This window comes from Podarcis muralis, chromosome 3, assembly GCF_964188315.1.
Source record: "Podarcis muralis chromosome 3, rPodMur119.hap1.1, whole genome shotgun sequence".
Taxonomy (NCBI): Eukaryota; Metazoa; Chordata; class Lepidosauria; order Squamata; family Lacertidae; genus Podarcis; species Podarcis muralis.
Window position 1 is genome coordinate 3,305,496 of NC_135657.1, and position 25,980 is coordinate 3,331,475.

The 25,980-nt window shown below is 48.6% G+C and overlaps 1 protein-coding gene across 1 annotated transcript in view; it reads left to right on the top strand.

Annotated features, from left to right (window-relative positions):
* LOC114594945 (L-gulonolactone oxidase) overlaps positions 1–25,980 on the top strand; it is a 45,614-nt gene that overhangs the window by 9,863 nt on the left and 9,771 nt on the right. The window contains exons 6-7 of the mRNA XM_028725250.2: positions 8,453–8,638; positions 24,950–25,057. Of these exons, the coding sequence (XP_028581083.2) occupies positions 8,453–8,638; positions 24,950–25,057 (294 nt within the window). The remainder of the gene's footprint in view (positions 1–8,452; positions 8,639–24,949; positions 25,058–25,980) is intronic.

A 25,980-nucleotide genomic window follows, 5' to 3' on the forward strand; every position in this document is an offset into this window, starting at 1 on the left:
CCCCCGGCCTCTTGAGTGAGATGGGCGCACAACCCTAGAGTCTGGCAAGACTGGCCCGTACAGGCAGGGGTACCTTTACCTTTACCTTTTAACATTTATATGCCACCTTTCTTTCCAAGGAGTCCAAAGTGGTGTGCATGGTTCTCCTTCTCCCTCGTTCATCCTCACAACAACCCTGTGAGGTAGGTTCAGAGATAGTGACCGGCCCAAGTCCCCCCAGTGAGGTCTGAGTGGGGATTCGAACCCTGGACTCCCAGGTCCAACACTCTAACCGTTAATGTCACACTGGTTTATATACACATGAGAAAGATGTAAGAGGTGACATGATTAACTGTCTTCAAGTATCTGAAGGGCTATTGTCACGTGGAAGATGGAGCGAGCATGTTCAAGGGTCTGGAAACTAAGCCTGATGAGGAATGGTTGAAGAAGCTGGGTATGCTTAGCCTGGAAAAGAGGAGACTGAGAGGAAATAGGATTTGTTGTTGTTGTTTAGTCGTGTCCAACTCTTCGTGGCCCCCTGGACCAGAGCACGCCAGGCCCTCCTGTCTTCCACTGCCTCCCGCAGTTTGGTCAAACTCATGCTGGTAGCTTCGAGAACACTGTCCCACCATCTCGTCCTCCGTCATCCCCTTCTCCTTGTGCCCTCCATCTTTCCCAACATCAGGGTCTTTTCCAGGGAGTCTTCTCTTCTCGTGAGGTGGCCAAAGTACTGGAGCCTCAGCTTCAGGATCTGTCCTTCCAGTGAGCACTCAGGGCTGATTTCCTTCAGAATGGATAGGTTTGATCTTCTTGCAGTCCATGGGACTCTCAAGAGTCTCCTCCAGCACCAGAATTCAAAAGCATCCATTCTTCAGCGATCAGCCTTCTTTATGGTCCAGCTCTCACTTCCATACATCACTACTGGGAAAACCAGAGCTTTAACTATATGGACCTTTGTCGGCAAGGTGATGTCTATCTTCAAATATCTCAAGGGCTTTCACATGGAGGAGGGAACAAGCTTGTTTGCTCTGGAGAGAAGGACCCAAACCAATGGCTTCAAGTCATGAGAAAGGAGATTCTGACTCAATATCAGGAATAACTTTCTGACATTAAGAGCTGATCGACAGTGGAACAGTCTCCTTCGCGAGGTGGTTGACTCTCCAAATTACAAGAAAGAAGTTCCTAGCTAAAACCTTAGGGAGAACCTTCTAGTGGTGAGAGCTGTTCAGTGGTGGAATGGACTCTCTAGGAAGGTGGCCGACTCTCCAAGGTCACTCAGTGGTCTTTATGGTCTAGTGAGAACTTGAACCCTGATCTCTCAGGTCCTAGTCTGACACTCACTAACCACTTTACCACACAAGCTCTCATTGACACGTGCCAGCAAAGTTGAGGAAGAACCTTGCTGCACCTTGGAGACAAACACAATTATTATTATTTTAAAAATGGCATCATAAGCTTTTGTGCACTTGAATCCGCGTCATCAGCTGCAGGAGAAAAACGATGCCAGCAACTCACCCTAACGAAATTAATTGGCATTTATTTCCAAGAGGCAATCACAGGGACACTGATTTATCAGGGATTGGCAGGTAATGTGAAACGCTCAATGATTTACGAATCCCACCCAGCCCCCTTCTCTCTCACACACACAGAAAAAAAATTCACCTGATCTGTGAATGAAGTATTTAACAATCTCCTACTTCTCATAGTTTTTTGTGGGGGTGTTATATGGGAGCTGTGGGCTTTGTGTTTTGGGGGGAACACAGAGCTCCCCCACTTCCTCGTTATTTGTGATATCATTACCATCATCCCAAGGCTCTTTGCGAGATGAATGGCTGTTCCAGGCTCGGATTTTGCAGCGGTGGGATGGATTATCCGGCTTCCAACGCAATTGATAGATTCCACACACCTTGCAAAAAACCAGTGACTTATAAGAAATGACGGATAGGCGGGGGGCGGGGGAAGGAGAAGGGGGGAAGGAGAGAGGAAGCTAATAAAAGGGGGCAGGTGATCGATAGGAAGACAAAAGAGGCAGGGCAGCCTCTGCTGTTCGGGAATCGACATTAGTTAAAATTCATGAGCAGCCGTCAAAAACAAGTCCATAAAATAACTAAAGGAGAAAATTCTAAGACGTGAGAGGAGGGTTGGTGGCTTGGCAATGGGGAGAGGAGGCTGTCAATCTGCAGTTGCCAACAGAAACCCCAGAAATCTTGCAAAGGGCTTAGAAATAAGAGGGCGAGGACCTCACTTCCCCCACAACCCGGCATTTCTCCTTTGCAACTGGCCCTTGAGTGCATGAGGACTAGCTGCTGCAGCGCTCCCTCCAAAATGCCCCACTTTCAGCCACAGTAACTATAGTAAAGGTAAAGGGACCCCTGACCGTTAGGTCCAGTCGTGACCGACTCTGGGGTTGCGGTGCTCATCTCGCTTTGCTGGCCGAGGGAGCCGGCGTACAGCTTCCGGGTCATGTGGCCAGCAGGACTAAGCCGCTTCTGGCGAGCCAGAGCAGCGCACGGAAACACCGTTTACCTTCCCACCAGAAGGGTACCTATTTATCTACTTGCACTTTGACGTGCTTTCGAACTGCTAGGTGGGCAGGAGCAGGGACCGAACAACGGGAGCTCACCCCGTCACAGGGATTCGAACCGCTGACCTTCTGATCGGCAAGCCCTAGGCTCTGTGGTTTAACCCACAGCGCCACCTGTGTCCCAGGTGCATTCCGCCGGTAACTATAGAGGCCCTATAACTCTTGTACCCCATATAAGCATGCAAGAAGCACCTGCTGAATTAGGGCAAAGGCCCATCTAGTCCAGCATCCTGTGCTTGCAGTGGCCAACCAGATGCCTGAATGGAAACCCCCCAGCAGGATTTGAGCACAAGAGCAACTCTCCCCTCCTCTGGTTTCCAGCAACTTGGATTCAGAAACATTTTTCACTCTGAATATGGAGGAAAACTAAGATTTTATTTTACTCACCTTAACGGCAACACACCAAGCCACCACACTTAAAATTCAGCCTTCGGGGTGGAATGCACCTGAATTGCAGTATCCCATTCTGCTGTCGACATCTCCGAATACAAGAAAGTTGGGCTCTGGTGAAATGTGGAGGAGGAAAAAGAAGACTTTGAAGGCTCTGTCTCTCAGGACTGACCTTCTACACCTTCCACAACCTCTTCCACAACAGCCCTGCTGGCTTGGACACCCGGAGGGCACCAGGTTGGGGAAATCTGGTGCAGGAAGAATGCAGGGCTGGAGCAGAGAACCAGTCCCTTCTGCTGCCTCCTTGCACCTTCAGGACAGGGTCTGAGCCAAGGTGGTTGGGAAGGCTGCGTCAGAGTCACTGGCTTCCCTGGGCGGCCACTGGCAAACTGGGAGAGAGAAGCCCCCTTGCCCAGGAAACCGGCCCGTTCTTTTGTCCACTGCAAACCTGAGTTTGCTGAAGTGCATTATTACAGATTTGAATCACATAAATGAGGTAATAAGAAGAGACTGGCTGGTGGATCTGGCCAAAGGGGGCCCATCAAGTCCAGCATCCTGTTCTCACAGTGGCCGATGCCCCAATGGGAAACTTGCAAGCAGGACCCGGGCACAAGAGACCCTCCGATTCTGAGTCCCTTGGTTGCTTTGGGGCAACAGCATCCCGGCGAAGCAACTCTGATTCTTTGGTGCCCTCGGCCTCTCTCCCAGGAAGTAGTCAAGCTCAGAACCGTCGCTGCCTCCCCTCTCCGTCTCTTGCTTTCTCGGCGCTCCAGGATTCAAATAGATTTGCAGTAATTGGTGTCTCACATCCGCCTCTAATGGGTCCCATTTTCTGGGGCTTTAGGCTGCATTTGCTAGGATTAAGACGGCACAGGCAAGAGCCTGCGCTCCCTGGATGATTCAGGATAACCGAGACGTCCTCTTTTGGGCAGCTACCAAGATGTGTGCCGTTATAGGAATCTGTAATGTGGCCACAAGTGTGTTGCACCTTATCTGTCAAAGCAAAGCAAATCAATGGGGAGGGGTATAGGGGAACTTGAAATATTATTTATAATATAAAAGCTTTAATATAAAATTTCTAACTGTGTTGTATTTGTATACAGCAAAGAAACATTTAGAATAATTAGAACTATTTTAATTTAGTTAATTATGTAATAGGTTTATGTTAGAAAATGAATATGGATGCTGAATTTGATGTTTGTAATTTTTCTTTTTTCGGTTTTGGAAATAAAAAAAAGAAAATCAATGAATGGCAGGAGTAACTATGACTCTCTTATGACCTGCTATCTGTGGGAATTATAATTAATAAGGATGTAACATTTTCTCAAGGTCCGTATAGTTAAAGCCATGGTTTTCCCAGTAGTGATGTATGGAAGTGAGAGCTGGACCATCAAGAAGGCTGATCGCCAAAGAATGGATGCTTTTGAATCATGGTGCTGGAGGAGACTCTTGAGAGTCCCATGGACTGCAAGAAGATCAAACCTCTCCATTCTGAAGGAAATCAGCCCTGAGTGCTCACTGGAAGGACAGATCCTGAAGCTGAGGCTCCAAGACTTTGGCCACCTCATGAGAAGAGAAGACTCCCTGGAAAAGACCCTGATGTTGGGAAAGATGGAGGGCACAAGGAGAAGGGGACAACAGAGGACGAGATGGTGGTACAGTGTTCTCGAAGCTACCAGCATGAGTTTGACCAAACTGCAGGAGGCAGTGGAAGACAGGAGTGCCTGGCGTGCTCTGGTCCAGGGGGTCATGAAGAGTCGGACACGACTAAACGACTAAACAACAACAACATTTTCTCTGCAAGACTAGAACTCAGGGGCACCCAATGAAGCTGAATGCTAAATGTACTAAACTGCGGAACTCCTTCCCATAAGGGGCAGTGGTGGTCACCAACTTGGATGGCCTTAAAAAGGATGATGCAAATTCCTGGAGGAAGAGGAGGATGGCTGTGTTCTGCCTCCACAGTCAGAGGCAGTGATGCTTTTGAATACCATGTGATGGAAACCAGAGGAGGTTGAGAGTGTTGCTGTTGTGCTCAGGTCCTGATTGTGGGTTTTATACAGGCAGCTGGTTGGCCACTGTGAGAACAGGAGGCTGGAGCTCAGCATAAGGCAGCTTCCTATGGGTGCAGCAGGCTTGGCAAAGTCACATTGCTGTATTAATAAAAATAGGCAAGCCTCTGAGTTATACAGGACTCCGTAGCGAGCAGAAAATGTGATCTGAAACACTGCCACAGAAAGGTTAAAGGAATTTGCCACCTAGTTTGACTCTGAGTGCAAACAGGCAAAGGGACACCTGCAGAAAGCTTACTGTAAATATCGGATCTCCAGGTTGCCTCTCTTATTTACTGCATACGTCTCTCTTAGGCGGAAGTAAAGGTAAAGGTAAAGGGACCCCTGACTGTTAGGTCCAGTCGTGGCTGACTCTGGGGTTGCGGCACTCATCTCGCTTTATTGGCCGAGGGAGCCGGCGTACAGCTTCGGGGTCATGTGGCCAGCAGGACTAAGCCGCTTCTGGCGAACCAGAGCAGCACACGGAAACGCCGTTTACCTTCCCGCTGGAGTGGTTCCTATTTATCTACTTGCACTTTGACGTGCTTTCAAACTGCTAGGTTGGCAGGAGCAGGGACGGAGCAATGGGAGCTCACCCCATCGCGGGGATTCGAACCACCGACCTTCTGATTAGCAAGTCCTAGGCTCTGTGGTTTAACCCACAGCGCCACCCGCGTACAAATAACTAATTAAATGGAAAAGACAGAGAGCCAAAAGAAACACCTAGTACAGCCTAATAAAGGCCTGGCCCAACAAGGACACATCCTGTTTCTGGTGTACCATATCAGGCCTACTGGAGCATGAGTGTAGTGGGCCAATTAGTACTGTCGAACTCCAAGAATGGACGCAGTACTACCGCTCAGTTTTCCAAAACTAGGATGCTCAGCTTATTCACCCAACAGTATCTCCAGAAAACTTACCAGCTTGGCCCCCAGTGTCCACGACTGGAATGAGGATATTGGCTTACCAGTTCTGCCGCTCTCTCTCTTTTTAACAAAAAAACAAAACATCTTAGCAAACAGCATGATGTGGAAATGACAAAACCTCAGCTGCAAAACTTTGCAGAGTGATAGGCAGACCGCTTTCAATTGCTTTTCCGTGTGATTTCCCTGGAGCATGTTTTCTCCTCCGGACCTCTTTGACCTCGCAAAATTACCTATATGGAGAAAAGGCTGAGCAGCAGAGCGGTGCTTTGCTCAAGGTCCCTCTGGGGCTCTTAATTCTACACTCCTCTCATTCTGCGGCTTCCCTGTGCGAGGTTAAGCACAGTCGGAGTTGTCATCGTTAAGGAGGAATTCAGTCAAACTGACAGTGCTGCGGTTTCACCTTGAGCAGGCAAACTCTGCAATCAGGACAGCAGAAAACAATTGGCAGCCAAGCCGGTCCATGAAGGAAGAGCGAACAGGAGCCAGGAGGAAATTTGCTGTGCAGAGAGGTTGGGGCGAAGGCTGGCGCTTAAAGTCAGCTCACTTGCACCGCCTGCTGGAGCAAAGGCTCAAGAGCTCAGAGGAGAGTTAAAGGGATGAGCTTTGGGTTCCCAGAAGATGCTGAGCTACACAGCGTATCATCCGCAGCCACCTTAGCCAATGCAGAAAGGTTGCAGCATTTGGGGCTTTTCCGTTTTAAAGAAAAGGCGAGTGAGCGGCAAGATGGTAGGAGTTTATAAAATTACACACAGCATGGAGAAAGTTTACTGTGTCCAATTCTGGGTGCCACAATTTAAGAAGGATGTTGACAAGCTGGAAAATGTGCAGAAGAGGGCAACCCGAGATGATCAAATGTCTGGAAACCAAGCCTGATGAGGAATGGTTGAAGGAGCTGGGAATGTTTAGCCTGGAAAAGAGGAGACTGAGAAACAGGACTAAGATGCAGAGATATGTATCAGAGATTCAGACCGTGGGGAGCCCCAAGAAGGAGTCTCAAAGCGACTCACCTTCTCCTTTCCCTTCCTCCCCCACAACAAACACTTTGTGAGGTGAGTGGGGCTGAGAGACTTCAGAGAAGTGTGATTGGCCCAAGGTCACCCAGCAGCTGCATGTGGAGGAGCGGGGAAGCGAACCTGGTTCCCCAGATTACAAATTTACCGCTCTTAACCACTACACCACACTGGCTCAAGAAATTAATAAGTACAATTTGGACTATAATTTGATCTTTTTTATTTTAGTTTTTTTTAAATTGAAGTATTATGATTGGATATTTAATTGGATGTTTTTTATTGGAAAATCAATAAAAATGATTTTTTTTAAAAGGAAAAGAGGAGACTGAGAGGTGATAGGATAGCTATTTTCAAATATCTCAATGGCTGTCACATGGAAGAGGGAGCAAGCTTGCTTTCTGCTGCTCTGGAGGGAAAGAATAGAATCAGTAGCTTCAAGTTACAAGAAAGGAGATTTCATCTAAAGACCAGGAAAAAACCTTATGAGAGTAAGAGCTGTTAAACAGTTGAATGGTCTCCCATTGTGGACTCTCCTTCCTTGGAGGTTTTTAAGCAGAGGTTGAAAGACCATCTGTCATGGATGCTTTAGTTGAGATTCCTGCGTTGCAGAGGGTTGGCCTTTCTGAACCTGTGGGTCCCCAGATGTTGTTGAACTACAACTTCCATCACCCCTAGCTAGCAAGGCCAGAGCTCAGGGGTGATGGGAGTTGTAGGCCAACAACATCTGGGGACCCACAGGTTGAGAACCGCTGGACTAGAGGATACCAAGAGCTCCCTTCCAATTCTATGATTCTGTGAATCTGAACACTTTTTCCAAGCGAAATCTCAGCTGTGGGGGATGGATGGAGAGGGGGCCCTTCAGACATGAGGAAAGATCTCTGTAGGCAGATGTGCACCCATGCGCCCCACCTGCCAGACCTGAATACAGGCAATCGAATGTGAGAACCGACTCCAGCAGGGAGTGCCCTGTTGGTGTCACTATGAAGGCTCCCCCTGCAGTGTTGTGCCTGGAACACTCCATTCACCAACACTGCCAGCGCACAAACGATCCAGCAGCTGAACCCAAATATCACCTGAGATAGAAGCTGTCATGGCTTGATAAAGGTAAAGGGACCCCTGACCATTCGGTCCAGTTGTGGCCGACTCAGGGGTTGCGGCGCTCACCTCACTTTACTGGCCGAGGGAGCCGGCGTACAGCTTCTGGGTCATGTGGCCAGCATGACTAAGCCACTTCTGGCGAACCAGAGCAGCGCACAGAAACACCGTTTACCTTCCCACTGGAGCGGTACCTATTTATCTACTTGCACTTTGACGTGCTTTCGAACTGCTAGGTTGGCAGGAGAAGGAACTGAGCAACGGGAGCTCACCCTGTCACAGGGATTCAAACCGCCGACCTTCTGATCGGCAAGTCCTAGGCTCTGTGGTTTAACCCACAGCGCCACCCGCGTCCCTCCATAGCTTGATAGACCCCAGACTAAAGCATGTCTCCCTTTCCTCTTACTTCCCTTGCAGGTGGTCGCCTTGACGCTGTTGACGGCTTCTGGGGAAACGCTGGAGTGCTCTGAATCTGTGAACTCTGAGCTGTACAGGGCAGCCTGCGTCCACCTGGGCTGCTTGGGCATCATCCTGACCATCACCTTCCAGTGCGTGCCAGAGTTCTACCTGCAAGAGACGACTTTCCCATCAACGCTCAAAGAGGTAAAATAACAGTGTCAGGGAAACATTTTGTTGTTGTTGTTGTTTAGTCGTGTCCGCCTCTTCGTGACCCCCTGGACCAGAGCACGCCAGGCACTCCTGTCCTCCACTGCCTCCCGCAGTTTGGTCAAACTCATGCTGGTAGCTTCGAGAACACTGTCCCACCATCTCATCCTCTGTCGTCCCATTTTCCTTGTGCCCTCCATCTTTCCCAGCATCGGGGTCTTTTCCAGGGAGTCTTCGCTTCTCCTGAGGTGGCCAAAGTCTTGGAGCCTCAGCTTCACGATCTGTCCTTCCAGTGAGCACTCAGGGCTGATTTCCTTCAGAATGGAGAGGTTTGATCTTCTTGCAGTCCATGGGACTCTCAAGAGTCTCCTCCAGCACCAGAATTCAAAAGCATCCATTCTTCGGAGATCAGCCTTCTTGATGGTCCAGCTCTCACTTCCATACATCACGACTGGGAAAACCATAGCTTTTGGCGGATTTCCAAATTACTGCTTTTTAATATGCTATCTAGATAAACATTAGGAAGAACAACTTTGGACAGTGGAAATGACCCCATTGGAAGGTGATGGGCTCTCCTTCCTTGGAGGTTTTTAAGCAGAGGTTGGGTGACCATCAGTCACGGATGCTTTAGCTGAGATTCCTGCATTGCAGGGGGTTGGACTAGATGACCCCTGCGGATCCCTTAGCCCTCCACAATTTTGCGAGTCTATGAATCAAACTAACACTTTTTTGAGGTGTGTGTGTTTTATATAAATGCAGACTCCAAGAACATCTCTTGGCAGGACAAATGATTGCCTGCAATTGCAATTAGTTAATGAATATTCTTCCCACACGCCCAGCGTCTTCGAGTGTCTCATTTGTTAGAAAATCTTTTAAGCTGAGGACTTTAACTAGGAAGATTAAGTGACTTGCAAGGAGTATCTGTTCTTTGGAAATAGATTTTTCATTGTCTGCTGTGTTTGTGTGCCTTTTTCCCATGCAACCTGAATTCGTTAACCATTTGTTTGCTACACGTAAGCCTGGGAAAATATTTCTGCTTTAAAAGTAAAGGTAAAGGGACCCCTGACCATTAGGTCCAGTCCTGACCAACTCTGGGGTTGCGGCGCTCATCTCGCTTTATTGGCCGAGGGAACTGGCGTACAGCTACCGGGTCATGTGGCCAGCATGACTAAGCCACTTCTGGCGAACCAGAGCAGCGTACGGAAACGCCATTTATCTTTCCGCCAGAGTGGTACCTATTTATCTACTTGCACTTTGACGTGCTTTTGAACTGCTAGGTTGGCAGGAGCAGGGACTGGGCAACAGGAGCTCACCCCGTTGCAGGGATTCAAACTGCCAACCTTCTGATTGACAAGTCCTAGGCTCTGTGGTTTAACCCATAGCGCCACCTGTGTCCCGCTATTTCTGCATTAGCCTGCACCAATTCCCCCCCTTTTTTTTGTCTTTTAAAATTCTCCTAAACAATTTTGTGTACCATTTTGGCTCATATACACACTTTTGCAAGCCGTTTTGCAAAGCATTTTGAAATCCCGTTCTCACTAAAATACAGTGGTACCTCTGGTCAGATATGTTTCATGTTACAGATGCTTCAGGTTACAGACTCCGCTAACCCAGAAATAGTACCTCGGGTTAAGAACTTTGCTTCAGGATGAGAACATAAATCATGCTCTGGTGGTGCAGCGGCAGCTGGAGGCCCCATTAGGTTAAGAACAGTTTCAGGTTAAGAATGGACCTCCGGAACAAATTAAGTACTTAATCCGAGGTACCACTGTGTTCATTTTTGTGCATATTTTCTCCTAATGCAGTCATTTTTGTGAACATTGCTTTTAGCTGATGAGCCCTATCACAAAAATCAGGGAAGGGGTGATTTCTCAAGGGATAGCTGTGTGCATGATTTGTGCATGATTTCCGGAAGCAAGGATTAGAATCGTAGAGTCGCAGAATTGTAGAGTTGGGTTAGGTGGGGCTTGCATTAAAATGTGACGCGGACCAGATTTTGCAACGTAGCCTCTCTCCAAGGTCTGAGGCTGAAATAAGCCTTTTCTTTTCCTCACCTTCCTAGGTGAGGTCCCTTTGAGCTGCACTGAGGCCAGGACATTTTGCATGCACTCTGCTGCTTTGCTGCGGACACCGCCGGGCACTCACTACAGCGGCAAAGAAGGGACACCTTCGGGTTGACAGTGATGAATTGGGTTTGCTTTGCAGTTAACCTCTAGGGGTTCACGGACAGGCAGTGCAGAATGGGGAGCACCCGGGAGCCTGCAGGCAGTGGCTGCGAGGGAAATGGAGCAAAGGGATCTGAAGGGGCGTCAGTCATGGTCAGGAGGACTGAGGTTAGCACAGTGAGTGTATGCCGGGGCAAGGGAGTTCCTCCCCAGCTAGCAAGTCTCAAAAAAGGATATTTCAGAGCTCAGAAAGGTGTCGGAAAGGAACACCCAAACCAGCCAAGGAGCTGGAGCACAAGGAAGCAGAGGCAGCTGTCTTTATACCAAGTCCATCTAGGCTAGTATCGCCAGCACTGACTGGCATCAGCTCTCCAGGGATTCCAGAAAAGGACTGAAAAATACTCGGAGTCGAGAGTGGATTTCATGCGCTTTATTCAGCTCATAGTAGTGAGGAATGGAAGTTTTCCCGAACTGTCTGCTTTATATACATTATTTCCACAATGGGCCCCATGTGATTGGCTAACTCCGGGATTCTCCTGTAGGCCAATCAGGTTGCGGATTCACTTCCACCTGTAAGGTGTAAGTTGTTAAAATGACCACACAGGAAGCATCCCTCTGCCAGGAAGTGGTGAAGTTGTGGAGAGATTGTCTCTTCCAGGCCTATATCTAGATAGGCAGAGACCAAAATAAATATAAAATAGAGCTGTGTTTAATTATGTAATCAGATAATCAAATTAATTTGCTGAATTTCTTGAGAGGTCGTGTCTTGAGAGCAAAAGCACAGAGCATCAAGGTTTCTAAATATATCTCGTGTTTGGAACAAGGGTGGTTTCTGAAGATGGCAAAAGTGAGGGGGAAATCTGTATATTGGGGAGAAAGTGGTAAACCATTAAGATAACCAAAAGTCTGCTTTTAAAGTCACTGTCTAAAGCGCTCAGAGGTTTGGCGATTTCTGTCGGTGGTTCCTAGCCACAATGCCTCCACGTTTGGAGAGGAGAGTTGGTCTTGTGTTCAAATCCTGCTTGTTGGTTTCCCATAATGGACATTTGGTTGGCCATTGTGAGAGCAGAGAAAGGTCTCTTCCGACATTCACACTCCCTGCGCCTGTGTCTCGCCTGGTTCTTTGGGTCAACCTCTGTTCAAAGGTAAAAAAAACAGCTGACTCTCTTCCCTGGGCGTTGCGCTGTAGGCAGATCGCCTCCATCGGCCAGAGAAACAAGCCAACCTCGGCCGTGATTGATGTTCAAGAAGGCGTTTGACGAAGGCAGCATCTGCCCAGGAAGGGTCTATTTTGGGGGCTGGCCTGTCCTCTGAAATCAAGCTCTCTCATAAACAGGACAGCAGGACTGACAAAACGCAACCCAAACCCCCCCAAGGAAATGCAGATTGCGCATGATATGTGGCCCCCGCAAATCTTATTAAGAAGAGCTGCAGAGCTGCACTCTTGTGGTGTTTTGACATCTCTGGGCTCCCATTTGCATCCCAGTAGGAAGTTTAGATGGAAGAAGAAATTCCGACGAAAGAAGAATGGCAGATGAAATGAATGGACTACGCAGAATTGGACAAAATGACAGGAAGGATTTGAAACCTGCGGGACCAGAAGATTGGAAGAAGTATATGAATTATTTGAAGAGCAACTGTAATCAACAAATTACGCTAGCAGGACTACAAGAAGTTTTGTAAGGAGAAATATACAAAGTAGAAAAAGATAGAGATATTGGTTATGAGTTTGAAATGTAACAGGGAAAATAAGAAATGAGATTAGACTGGAAAATTTTCAGACAGGACTGATGGAAGTCAAAAAAATTGAATAAGAGGTAAAAGTATGTTTAATCACTGTTGAAAATGGTATGTTAAAAAACTAATAAAAATTTATATATATAAAATTGGAAGTTTGGAAGGACTCTTGAGAGTCCCATGGACTGCAAGAAGATCCAACCTCTCCATTCCGAAGGAAATCAGCCCTGAGTGCTCACTGGAAGGACAGATCCTGAAGCTGAGGCTCCAAGACTTTGGCCACCTCCTGAGAAGAGAAGACTCCCTGGAAAAGACCCTGATGTTGGGAAAGATGGAGGGCGCAAGGAGAAGGGGACGACAGAGGACGAGATGGTGGGACAGGGTTCTCGAAGCTACCAGCATGAGTTTGACCAAACTGCGGGAGGCAGTGGAAGACAGGAGGGTGTGGCGTGCTCTGGTCCAGGGGGTCACGAAGAGTCGGACACAACTAAACGACTAAACAACAACAAAAACAACCAGCTTCCCCCCCAGGTTTGCTTTGCCTGCTTCCCACCAGTTGCATAAATGCTCTTAAATATTAAATCGCTTTCCCCCAAAGCTTTGCCTCTTCTCCGGCACAGCTGAATGGCGCAGAGTTAGGAGAAGGGTGGCGGCGGCTGTTTGTTTCCTCGTGCCTCCCGCTGCTGCCATGAACAATTCCCTTTGGCCCTCGCGCATTATGCGTCTCATTGCTCCTGGTTTTGCCCACGAGCCTCAGGAATGGGCTGTGCAAGCAGATGCAGCTTTTATGTCCAGCAGAACTGCCTGGCTCTGCCATTGAGCCACTGAAGTCCGTGTCGCCTCCTCCTCATTTGCTATGTCCAATTTGGGCTCATTAGCTCTCCTATTCTCTTTGCCTCAAGCACATCATCATGAGGGCAGTAATGAGGTTTCATGGAACTCCCTCTGGCTTATCGCATCCTTCAGCTGATACCCTCCTTCCCTTTTATTTTTAAATAAAAAGCTACAGCGAAAGCAAGTTGCAAAAGCCAGCCCAAAGAGTTTTTGAAGGTTACATTTTTATTTTTAATTCATTCTTATTAAAGTTTCCACTTTAACAATCCAATCAAATCACATTAAATATTCCAAATTATACATTGTTGTTTGGTCGTTTAGTCGTGTCCAACTCTTCGTGACCCCCTGGACCTGAGCACGCCAGGCACTTCTGTCTTCCACTGCCTCCCGCAGTTTGGTCAAACTCATGCTGGTAGCTTCGAGAACACTGTCCCACCATCTTGTCCTCTGTCGTCCCCTTCTCCTTGCGCCCTCCATCTTTCCCAACATCAGGGTCTTTTCCAGGGAGTCTTCTCTTCTCATGAGGTGGCCAAAGTCTTGGAGCCTCAGCTTCACGATCTGTCCTTCCAGTGAGCACTCAGAGCTGATTTCCTTCAGAATGGAGAGGTTAGGGTGACGAGTACCAGAGTGCATGGAAATGCCGTTTACCTTCCCGCCACAGCGGTACCTATTTATCTACTTGCACTGGTGTGCTTTCAAACTGCTAGGTTGGCAGGAGCAGGGACCGAGCAACAGGAGCTCACCCCGTCACAGGAATTCGAACCGCCAACTTTCCAATCAGCAAGCCCAAGAGGCTCAGTGGTTTAGACCACAGCGCCACCCGTGTCCCTCCAGTTGCTGTAAACCGCAGGAGGGGAGAGTTGCTCTTGAACTGAGGTCGTGCTTCAGGGTTTGTCTGAAGAGGCATCTGGTTGGCCACTCTGAAAGCTAGACTAGATGGGTCCCTATTGCCTGATCCATCTTCTTATGTTCCTAAGCTTTGGAGGGATTTAAGCCAGAGACTTGGAGCTGAGCCGAACGATTAATCACCCTCTCCTCCTTACCCAAATCGCTTCACCCAAATTACTTGGGCTGTTTCAGTCATGCAACTTGGTTATAACATGTAGTTCAGCTCTTAGGCAGATAGACTGGTTTCTTACTAATGAAATTAATTTGACTCTGACAGTTCAGGGGGGATCCCTGCTGCATCACCATTAGAAGAGCCAGCTGGATCAGGCCAGCACCCTGTTCTCCCAGTGGCCAGACAGATGCCCCACTGGGAAACCAGCACTCAGGATTCGAACACAAGACCAGCCCTCTCTCCCTCCTGTGGTTTCCAGCAACTGCTGTTCATAGGCACAATGCCTTCGACCACAGAGTTAAAACATTGCCATTGAGGCCAATCTTCATGGGTAGTAGCCTTTTCCTCTGTTACTTTGACTAAGCACTTTGTGATGGTATCCAACTTGGTGGCCGTAATACAATCAACAACGCCTAGTTCTTATGGGATTACCAGCAGGGATGGAATGACTATGCACAGTCATTACAAAACATCCAGCATACCTGAAATAGTTGTGCGGCAGACCATAAATAGCCAGATGAGCGAGAAGCAGTTTCTCAACGCTACATCATCCTGGCCTCTGACCTCTTCTGTGTTGCCCGAAGACCAACATTGCCTTTGCCTTCCAAACGTTGTTATGGGCTAAGAATGGATAACTTTGAGGAATGTGCTGTGTCTGCAGACGGTGCCCAGACCTTTGTTTCCCGAGTCATCAGAATTTATTCTTGTCCTCCTCATGATCAAAGTCCTCTTCACGTCACCACCAAGACTCAGCACCCCAGCTCACATTCCTGGCAGGAGCGCCTTTCTTTAATCTATTTATTTATTTCTAAATCTGCCACAAAATGATCCCAGGACAGTTTCCAATGTTTGTTGTTGGCATCTGTCTGTCTCAAGACGTAATGGAGTGAGCCTCCGGGGGTGAAGTCCAACCACTGTGTTTGCAGCACTGAAGTGACCTCCCTGAAGCACAAGCCCGGGCCGTGTGTATGGAGGTTCTGGGCTGCCCAGACGACAAGATGCCCCTCTCAGCCTCTCTGATGTGTTCCAGAGGAAAGCAGACAAGACATTTGGCACCAGCTTGGTGGCAGGAGTTGCCGGGAGGAGGCGTATGGGTGCCATCCAAGTGCCTTAGGGACTCCACTCCAGGTCTGTGTAGAGTTTACTTCTTAGCCTTTTCTCTAGTTATCTCCCACTTGGACTACTGCAATGCGTGGAGCTACCTACGTGGATCTACCTTTGAAGGTGACCCAGAAACTACAACTAACAGAATGCGGCAGCCAGACTGGTGACTGGGAGTGGTCACCGAGACCATATAACACCAGTCCTGAAAGACCTATGTTGGCTCCCAGTATGTTTCCGAGCACAATTCAAAGTGTTGGTGCTGACCTTTAAAGCCCTAAACTGTCTTGGCCCAGTATAGCTGAAGGAGCAACTCCACCCCCATCGTTCTGCCCGGACACTGATGTCCACCTCCAAGGGCCTTCTGGCGGTTCCCTCGCTGCGAGAAGCAAAGCTACAGGGAACCAGGCAGAGGGCCTTCTTGGTGGTGGTGCCTGCTAACATTCTCCTTTCCCTTCCTCCCCCACAACAAACACTCTGTGAGGTGAGTGGGGCTGAGAGACTTCAGAGAAGTGGGACTGGCCCAAGGTCACCCAGCAGCTGCATGTGGAGGAGCGGGGAAGCGAACCCGGTTCACCAGATTACGAGTCTACCGCTCTTAACCACTACACCACACTGGCTCTCTCTCTCTGCTTGTGGGCTTGCCGTCGGGGCATCTTTTGGGCCACTATGAGAAGAGGAAACTGGACTAGTTCCTTTGGCCTGATCCAGGCTCTCCTTACAGTCTTGAATTCCTTTATCTGCAATTCCTGCGTTGCAAGGGTTTGGACTAGGTGACGCCCCGGGTTCCCTTCTAACCGTACACTTCTATCATTCTATTCTATGTGCACCGGCAAATAACCATCAAGTCTTGTTAATTTTAAAAAACCACCATTGTTCTTCCTGGGGAGGTGTAAACCATTAGTCCCGTGGCCTCGGCCAAATTGCCACTCCACCCACTTGCCATAACCCTGGATGAATCTGTTTGGACTCCTGCACTGGACCCGAAGGAGAAAACGGAAGCCAGGCTGGTCATGTGACTCGTGCCCATCTCAGGAGGCGGCCATGAGGCAAGTCGGCCACGGGCACTGCCCGCTTCTCCACATTCGCTGCTGCTTTCCTTTTCAACCTTCAAGCAGAGAAGGAACATCTATTACCAAAGATAGCGTCCGCATGATAAATGGGCACAGTAATTGTCCAATTCGTCTTCTTTAGGAGCGGCTTAGCTCTCAAGCGTTCTGGGTCGTCAGGGACATCCCTGACTCAAACCTTCCTTTCTTTTTGAAGTTCATTATCTTTGCAACGCCGGTAGCTCCAGGACTCTCTGTTTGCAACCAGCAGCCTTCAGTTGCTTCGTATTTTCTCTTAGATTCAAGGCGTCTTCCCAAACCCCAGCATCAAAGCGGCTGCAGAGAATGCAGGCCTCTCTGGCTCAGGAGAGGGGCATGTAAACACTGAGGACAAGATCCAGATTTGTTCGGAGAAGGGAAGCGCCATGTAAATGCTAATCTCCCCATTAATCCTGCCTGTCAGGGCCCATTTCCCAGTCTCTGTGTCGGTGGGCCCAGCGAAGTGGAAGAGAGCAAGCGAGTGTGGAGAGGCTTGAAATATTCATGCCAAGGGAGGAGATGTCCTCAGCTCTGGCAGCGGATATACGTTGTGGAAAGAAGCCTCGGTCTAGTCTCTGCCACAGATTAGTGCTTGTGTAAGGCTACCCTCCTTCTCGCTCTCTCTTCTTCTTGTTGTTGTTGTTGTTTAGTCATTTAGTCGTGCCCGACTCTTCGTGACCCCATGGACCAGAGCACGCCAGGCACTTCGGTCTTCCACTGCCTCCCGCAGTTTAGTCAAATTCATGCTGGTAGCTTAGAGAACACTATCCAACCATCTCATCCTCTGTCGTCCCCTTCTCCTTGTGCCCTCCATCTTCCCCAACATCAGGGTCTTTTCCAGGGAGTCTTTTCTTCGCATGAGGTGGCCAAAGTATTGGAGCCTCAGCTTTAGGATCTATCCTTCCAGTGAGCACTCAGGGCTGATCGCCTTCAGGATGGAGAGGTTTGATCTTCTTTCAGTCCATGGGACTCTCAAGAGTCTCCTCCAGCACCAGAATTCAAAAGCATCAATTCTTCGGCGATCAGCCTTCTTTATGGTTCAGCTCTCACTTCCATACATCACTACCAGGAAAACCAGAGCTTTAACTATATGGACCTTTGTTGGCAAGGTGATGTCTCTGCTTTTTAAGATGCAGTCTCCTTCATGGATCACCGCCTTGCCGTGGCGAAGGGGCTTGAATAACTCAGAGAAGCTATGAGCTCTGCCGTGCAGGGCCACCCAAGACGGACAGGTCATAGTGGAGAGTTTTAACCAAACGTGATCCACCTGGAGCAGGAACCGGCAAGCCACTCCAGTATCCCTGCCAAGAAAACTCCATGGACAAAGACAACAGGCTTTTTTCTTAGAGGTTAGCAAAGCAATATTGGGTGATGAAGGATCCTGCCGGCTGCAACGGCAAAAGCCTTTTTCCTGGCAAGATTTCTGCATCCGGTCAGAGGCAGGTGGTTTCCCCCTTGGAAGATAAGAGGCTGTTGGATCAGGCCAATGGCCCAACTAGTCCAGCAATCCTGGACACACAAAGCCAATCTCCCCTCCTGTGGTTTCCAGCAAATGAAATTCAGACGCATTTCTGCCTCCAGCCGTGGATTTGCTTGCAAAGGGCACACCTGGAGCAGAACGACTCCTGGAACCTCAAGAGAACCCCCATCTTTTACTCGACAGCCTTCGCTCGTACATTCCAGCCTGGGAATCATGGCAACGATTCTTTTTGGCGCTCAGCCCCTGTGCCAGCGCCTGTGGTTTTTCAAAATCGTTATTTCTGCTTGCCTTCCAAAGCGCTTTTCTTGAAAAGGTGCAAATCAATGGTGCCACAGGGTTTAGATGGTACATTTCATTGCGCCAACTGCATTTCATAATTCCGCTATTCACTGCCGGAGGAGCTGTGTAGGCGAGCAAGGACGGCCATCGGTGCCCTTTCCCCCGCAAAAAACTCGTTCAGAGCCACCCCGCAAGGTACGTTAGGCTCAGAAGGAATGTTTGTGATTTTTCAAAACATACATTTAAAGCGGCAGAGGGCTGGGAGCGCGGCGATTACTGTTGGTTTGATGCACCTGGTGGGAATGCAAACCACAGCTGCTAGAACAGCTGCGGAGCCTGCGATCCAATTTTAATCCACTTAACTGCGGGACAATTTGTGCCTCTCCTTTTCCTTCCTTCCCGTTCTGATGGTGAAGTTCCATCTCAGCAGGTCTCAATTCCTTACCAACTTCTCCATGCAATTTGGTGGCCAAAAGTTTCCTCACTTCCCGTCCCCTTTAAATAAGAAACACAGATCTACATAAGAATACAATTATAATAGCCCTGCTGTGGCCGCCTCTCCTGGTATGCCCCACGGAGGACCTTATGGTCCGCAGATAATAACATATTGGAGGTCCTGGGCCTCAAGGAGATTAGACTGGCCTCGACCAGGGCCAGGGCCTTTTCGGCTGTGGCCCCATCCTAGTGGAATGCTCTGTCACAAGAGACCAGGGCCCTGCGGGATCGGAAATCTTTCTGCAGGGCCTGTAAGACGGAGCTGACCCAGACCTTTGGCCGGGGTCCAGTCTGACTCCCCCAGTCTGACTCCCCCTTTCCCCTTAAAATAACTTGCATGAAATTGGCTGCCCCCCAACTTTTTTCACAGGCTCGTATAAGATCAGTATAAACAGTTCGGCCTGGTGAGCATTTAAGGTCCTCATCCCTAATTTGTGGGTTGCCATCTGATTGCATTTCATTTTGATTCTGATTTGATTTTAGGATATATTTTAATTGATTGCTTGATTTTATGGTAATATGTTATATATTTGATGTTAGCCGCTCTGAGCCCGGTTTTGGCTGGGGAGGGCGGGGTATAAGTAATTTTTTTAATATAGTAGTAGTAGTAGTAGTAGTAGTAGTAGTAGTAGTATGTTGATGGCATTTTACCATTGTACTGTGGAGAGTGTATTAACTCATGGTCTGTGTGTGTGGTTTGGGAGCTGCACGGTCAGGGGAAAAACAATGCTGTCCAGGGTTGTAAAGACTGCAGAGAGAATAATTGGGTGCACTCTTCCCACCTTGGATCAAATCTACGCTTCCAGGTGCCATAAGAAAGCTGCAGAGATAGCGCAGGATAGTGCACACCCCGGAAATGATCTCTTTCAGCTTCTGCCTTCTGGAAGAAGGTACAGGGTTATAAAGACTAGGTCAAGCCACCTGAGAAACAGTTTCTATCCAAATGCGATTTTGGTTTTAAACGCAGTGTAAGGTAGTCTCTATGGGAATATACTGCATTTAATTATGGGGTATCAAGAGTTTTAGGGGGCTAACCAGGCTGGGATAAGCTGGGATAGCAGGCTTGTTGGGTTTTGAATGTTTTATGTAGATTTTTCAATTTCGTTGTTCTGTATGGGACAATGACAATAAAGATTATTGTATTGTATCGTATTATTATGTCCTTCTTCCTGTCCTCACAGGGGCCAAACAGATTCTCCAAAGGTAAACCCACAAGCAGGATTCAAGCAGAAGAGCTCTTTGTCCTCTTGTGGTTCCCAGTTGCTGGGATTCAGAAGCACAGTTGGCTCCAACCGTGGAGCCAGAACATAGTCATTGTGGCTAGTAACCCTCAATAGCAGGCCCCCCTCCATGGCTTTGTCTAATCCTCTTTCAAAGCTATATAGGTTGGTGAGCATCCCTGCCTCCTGTGGCAGTGAGTTCCACAGTCCAACTATGCACCACATGAAGAAGTTGGACGTCCAGCTTCGTTTCATGTCCACAAGTCTTAGTGCTATGAGGAGAGGGACAAAAGCTCCACCGAAATTTCATCCAAAATGGGGCTTTTTTTGAGACATGTACTCTGCACCACCAGCAAAAGCGAAGCCATAATTGGCACGTGTCGATCCATTAGTTCTTCAGAGGACAGAGCGTGGCTGCGAAGGAGCCTGGATAATGAAGTAACTAGGAGCAGGGGCAATGTTGGCCTTCTTAAATTAGGTGGATCTGCTGCTAATTTGCCGCGTTTAACTGCATTAAATTCATTAGCACGGACCATTGCACCGACGTGCACTGATGTTTTGCTTTCTTCCCTGAACATAACTTTTTAAGATGAAGCCACTGCTCAGTGCTGAAAGAGAGAAATGGCTTTGCAATCAGCAAAGTGAGAGCAATTCTGGACTCAGGGCTCCGGGCACCAGCCAGCTGTGGCTCTTCCGCAAAGCTTAGGGCCGGATCGGGTGATGCCTTCATCGCTTACGACATGCACCTTCTGTGAACTGTCCTGGCAATGCCCAAATATACAGATGAATGTCATGCGAGAAATGAGTGATGATGGAGGATGAATCGCAGCAGCTGGCGTAGCTCCTGGGTGCTTTTCATTCAATTCCGTGTCCAGTCAATTCTGTCTCAGTCAGTTCTATGTCCAGGGCGGCTGTCTCCCAGCTCCATCTGGTACGCAGAATTAGACCCTCCCTGCCCACGGACTGTCTTGCCAGAGTGGTGCATGCTCTGGTTATCTCCCGCTTGGACTACTGCAATGCGCTCTACGTGGGACTACCTTTGAAGGTGACCCGGAAACTACAACTAATCCAGAATGCGGCAGCCAGACTGGTGACTGGGAGCGGCCGCCGGGACCATAGAACACCGGTCCTGAGAGATCTGCATTGGCTCCCAGTACGTTTCAAAGCACAATTCAAAGTATTGGTGCTGACCTTTAAAGCCCTAAACTGCCCTGGTCCAGTATACCTGAAGGAGTCCACCTCCATCGTCCAGCCTGGACACTGACGTCCAGCTCCGAGGGCCTTCGGGCAGTTCCCTCGCTGCGAGAAGCCAAGTTACAGGGAACCAGGCAGAGGGCCTTCTCGGTGGTGGCGCCCGCCCTGTGGAACGCCCTCCCACCTGATGGCAAAGAGAAAAAACTTTTAGAAGACATCTGAAGGCAGCCCTGTTTAGGGAAGCTTTTAATGTTTAATAGGTTATTGTATTTTAGTGTTCTGTTGGAAGCCGCCCAGAGTGGCTGGGGAAACCCAGCCAGATGGGCAGGGTATAAATAATAAAAAATTATTATTATTATTATTATTATTAGCCACAGATCTTGCTGTTTCCCACCCCTCACCCCAATAAAAGACAGGGCTGGACTTCTGCCTTCTGAGAGTGCTCAGGGCACCAGGTTGGGCAAGGCTGAGCGAGAGAACTGAGCAGTAAAACCTTTGGATCACAGCAAAAGCAGCCGATCCACCAGGAGCCTGCAGGCTGCATCTCAAGTTGGTGCTTGGAAGACGGAGAGATCAAGCTTTAAGCAGTTCCATCTTCTTAATGATGCTGCTAAGTCAGTGGCAGTCGAGAATAACCATCGCCACCCCGCAAGGGATAATTCCTCAGAATGAAAAAGCTCCGTTGCCTCTTCCAAACCTGTCCTCCCCCAACCAATAAATGGAGGCTAGAAATCAGGACATTTCAGCTACTGACGCTGGACTTTGGGACTCTGCAAGGCGAGAACCTGGAAGGAAACGTTCCATAATAAGATGCCGTCATGTCGCCAAATTTGGGTCCCCACCTGTAACCTATTAAAAGCTAGGAGGGTTGTGTTGTACCTCCGATCACTGATTTCTCAATCGGTGTGTCTTCAAATACATTTGAGCTTTGCGCAGAATTGCCACAGACTGAAGGTTTTGCATTTCGTGACCGTTTGGCCCCATTTTCTACGGTTGCCATGCCTGTCAGCTGAGGATAATGCGTCGTGCATCTGTTGAAATGGATGTTAGTTCATAAAGGTTTGCGCCACGATAAATCAGAAAGGTGTTTTCGCTGCATCGGGCTTCTTCTTCAAACCTTCCCCCCTCCTTCATCTTCCTTCTCCTTGTTATGTTACCACCTTTCACATAAATTTCAAGGTCATACCCTAAAAACAACTGAAAATAGGTATAACCAGAATCTACACCCCCCCCCAAAAAAAAACAACAACCTGAGGATAGATTTAAACAGGGGCAGACTTTGTCCTTTCAAATTTAAGCGGCGCTCCTTGCAAGGTGAAAATTTAGCTGCTCTCTACTTCTCGCCTTCTGTTTTGCTCTATTTACTACGTCATCGTTGCCCAGGGCGGGGGAACCGGTCGTGCTGCCCTAAATCCACCTCTGGTTTAAAAAGAATACAAATAAAAAGCCCCAAGGCCTCAGAGACCTAACTTTCTCTTTCCATCCTGCTGGAAAAGCTTGCCAAACAAAGGCGTCTTCCATTGTTTCCGTTAGGTTACTAAGCTTGGATCCTAGAACAATAGGCAAGTAGGCTCCTCGAATGCAGCAACTGATTGGCTTGCAGGAAAAGACCAATCAGGCTCCAGCAGGAAGTTAATCAGCCTATTAGGCTGGTAGGATCGTAGAATGCAACAACTGATTGGCCTGCAGGAAAAGACGAATCAGGCTCCAGGAGGAAGGCAGAATCAGCCAATCAAACGGGACTCATTGTGTAAATAGTGTACAGTGGTACCTCTGGTTGTGAACGGGATCCATTCCGGAGGCCCCTTCGCAACATGAAAAGAGCGCAACCCACAGTGGTGCGTCTGCACAAGCGCGGGTTGGGATTCGCCGCTTCTGTGCATGCGTGTGACGTCATTTTGTGCTTCTGCATATGCGTGAGTGGCAAAACCTGTAAGTAACCCTTTCCAGTACTTTCGCGTCGCCGCGGGATGTAACCTGAAAGAACGTAACATGAAGTGGACGTAACATGAGGTATGACTGTATATAAAAACCTGAGGGTTTTTTTGGGGGGGGGGCAATTCAATCACTGTTTTACAAGCTGCAATGTTGTTGTTTAGTCGTTTAGTCGTGTCCGACTCTTCGTGACCCCCTGGACCAGAACACGCCAGGCACTCCTGTCTTCCACTGCCTCCCGCAGTTTGGTCAAACTCATGCTAGTAGCTTCGAGAACACTGTCCCACCATCTCGCCGTCCGTCGTCCCCCTCTCCTTGTGCCCTCCATCTTTCCCAACATCAGGGTCTTTTCCAGGGAGTCTTCTCTTCTCATGAGGTGGCCAAAGTCTTAGAGCCTCAGCTTCAGGATCTATCCTTCCAGTGAGCACTCAGGGCTGATTTCCTTAAGAAAGGTTTGATCTTCTTGCAGTCCATGGGACTCTCAAGAGTCTCCTCCAGCACCAGAATTCAAAAGCATCCATTCTTCGGCCATCAGCCTTCTTTATGGTCCAGCTCTCACTTCCATACATCACTACTGGGAAAGCCATAGCTTTAACTATACGGACCTTTGTTGGCAAGGTGATGTCTCTGCTTTTTAAGATGCTGTCTAGGTTTGTCATTGCTTTTCTCCCAAGAAGCAGGCGTCTTTTAATTTCGTGGCTGCTGTCACCATCTGCAGTGATCAAGGAGCCCAAAAAAGTAAAATCTCTCACTGCCTCCATTTCTTCCCCTTCTATTTGCCAGGAGGTGATGGGCCCAGCGGCCATGATCTTGGGTTTTTTGATGTTGAGCTTCAGACCATATTTTACGCTCTCCTCTTTCACCCACATTAAAAGGTTCTTTAACAAGCTGCAATAAAGAGCATGAAATCACTACAGGACACCGAGTATATTTCAGTTTCCAAAAGCTGCACCAAGCGGGGCGCCTCTTGTATGGATGCTGTTCTGCAGAACGGGGTCAGCCAGACTGAAATTTTCTCTCGAGGTGCTGCAAGTTTTGCGCCCAGGACTGAGTTTTTCAACACACCTGACTTTCCCTAGGGATGCTCCCTTATGCTGAGTCAGATCTTTGGTCCATCTAGGTCAGGCATGGCCAAACTTGGCCCTTCAGATGTTTTGGGACTACAACTCCCAACATCCCTAGCTAACAGAACCAGTGGTCAGGAGTGATGGGAATTGTAGTCCCAAAACATCTGGAGGGCTGAGTTTGGGGATGCCTGACCTAGGTCAATGTTGTCTGCACTGGCTGACAAGCAGCTTGCCAGGGTTTCAAAAAGGGACTGTTTCCCTGCCCTACTTGGAGATACAGTGGTACCTCTGGTTACGAACGGGATCCGTTCCGGAGTCCCGTTCGCAACATGAAAAGAGCGCAACCCGCAGCGGCGCGTCTGCGCACGTGCAGGTTGTGATTCGCCACTTCTGCACATGCGCATTACGTCATTTTGTGCTTCTGCGCATGCGCAAGTGGCGAAACCCGGAAGTAAAATGCAGGACGTAACCTGAAAGAACGTAAAATGAAGCAGACGTAACATGAGGTATGGCTGTACTCTGAATGTGGGACCTTTTGCATTCAAAGCAGATGCTGTTCTGTTGACCAACACGCCTGGACAGGAAACCTGAGCAGTGTTTTCCTCCATTTGGCTTCCAGACAATCCACTCTTGTCTTCTCTTCCCTCTGCTAGGTCCTGGACAACCTAGACAGCCACCTGAAGAAATCTGAGTATTTCCGTTTCCTTTGGTTCCCTCACACTGAGAACGTGAGCGTCATCTATCAAGACCACACCAACAAGGTAAGTCGATGCTTGGGTGGCCAGCAGAAAGAACCGTAAAGTCTTTTTTTTTTTTTTTTGGAGGGTGGAAGGAATTGAAAGAAGGGATTATAACTCCACAGGTCACTATGCTCCATCAGATGTCAAGGAGATAAAGGACTACACAACTTTTAGAAGACATCTGAAGGCAGCCCTGTATCGGGAAGTTGTTTGTTTTTTTAATGTTCGACATTTTATTATGCATTATATTCTACTGGAAGCTGCCCAGAGTGGCTGGGGTATAATAATAATAATAATAATAATAATAATAATAATAGGCATAAACTGAGGCAACCTCCAGCCCACGGGCCAAAATTGCTTCACCAGGCCTCTCTATTTGGCATGCAAGGCTGTTTTGCCCAGACCAGGGGTCTGCAACCCGCGGCTCCGGAGCCGCATGTGGCTCTTTTACACCTTTGCCGCGGCTCTGGGGCGGATACTAGCGAGGGGAGGAGGCACATTGTGTGAACCCGACACTCCCCACTGTGGCGGGCGCTGTACTGGCTGTGACGTTGCATGGGGGCAGTGCGTGCATTAGTCATGCACCGTCCCAACGTCACCTTCCCGCCCGCTGTCAGATCGCGGCTCCAGAGATATATTTGTTTTAAATGTCGCAATGGTTTTGCGGCTCCCAGGGTTTTTTTTCTTCGGAAACGGGTCCAAGTGGCTCTTTTTGTCTTAAAGGTTGCAGACCCCTGGCCCAGACCATGCCCACCCGCCCTGCACCTCACATTATATGTCACACCAGGTGTTTGGTACGCAGAGAGGTGGCTGCTTTCTCTGCAGAAATCAGGATCGAAACATGCACAGCCATCCATCAGGTGACATGTAGGAGTTGAACCCTGCTCAGTTAGTGTCTCCTTGCCAAACCTGAGACGCAGCTTTAACAGCTGGACGGGATGGTA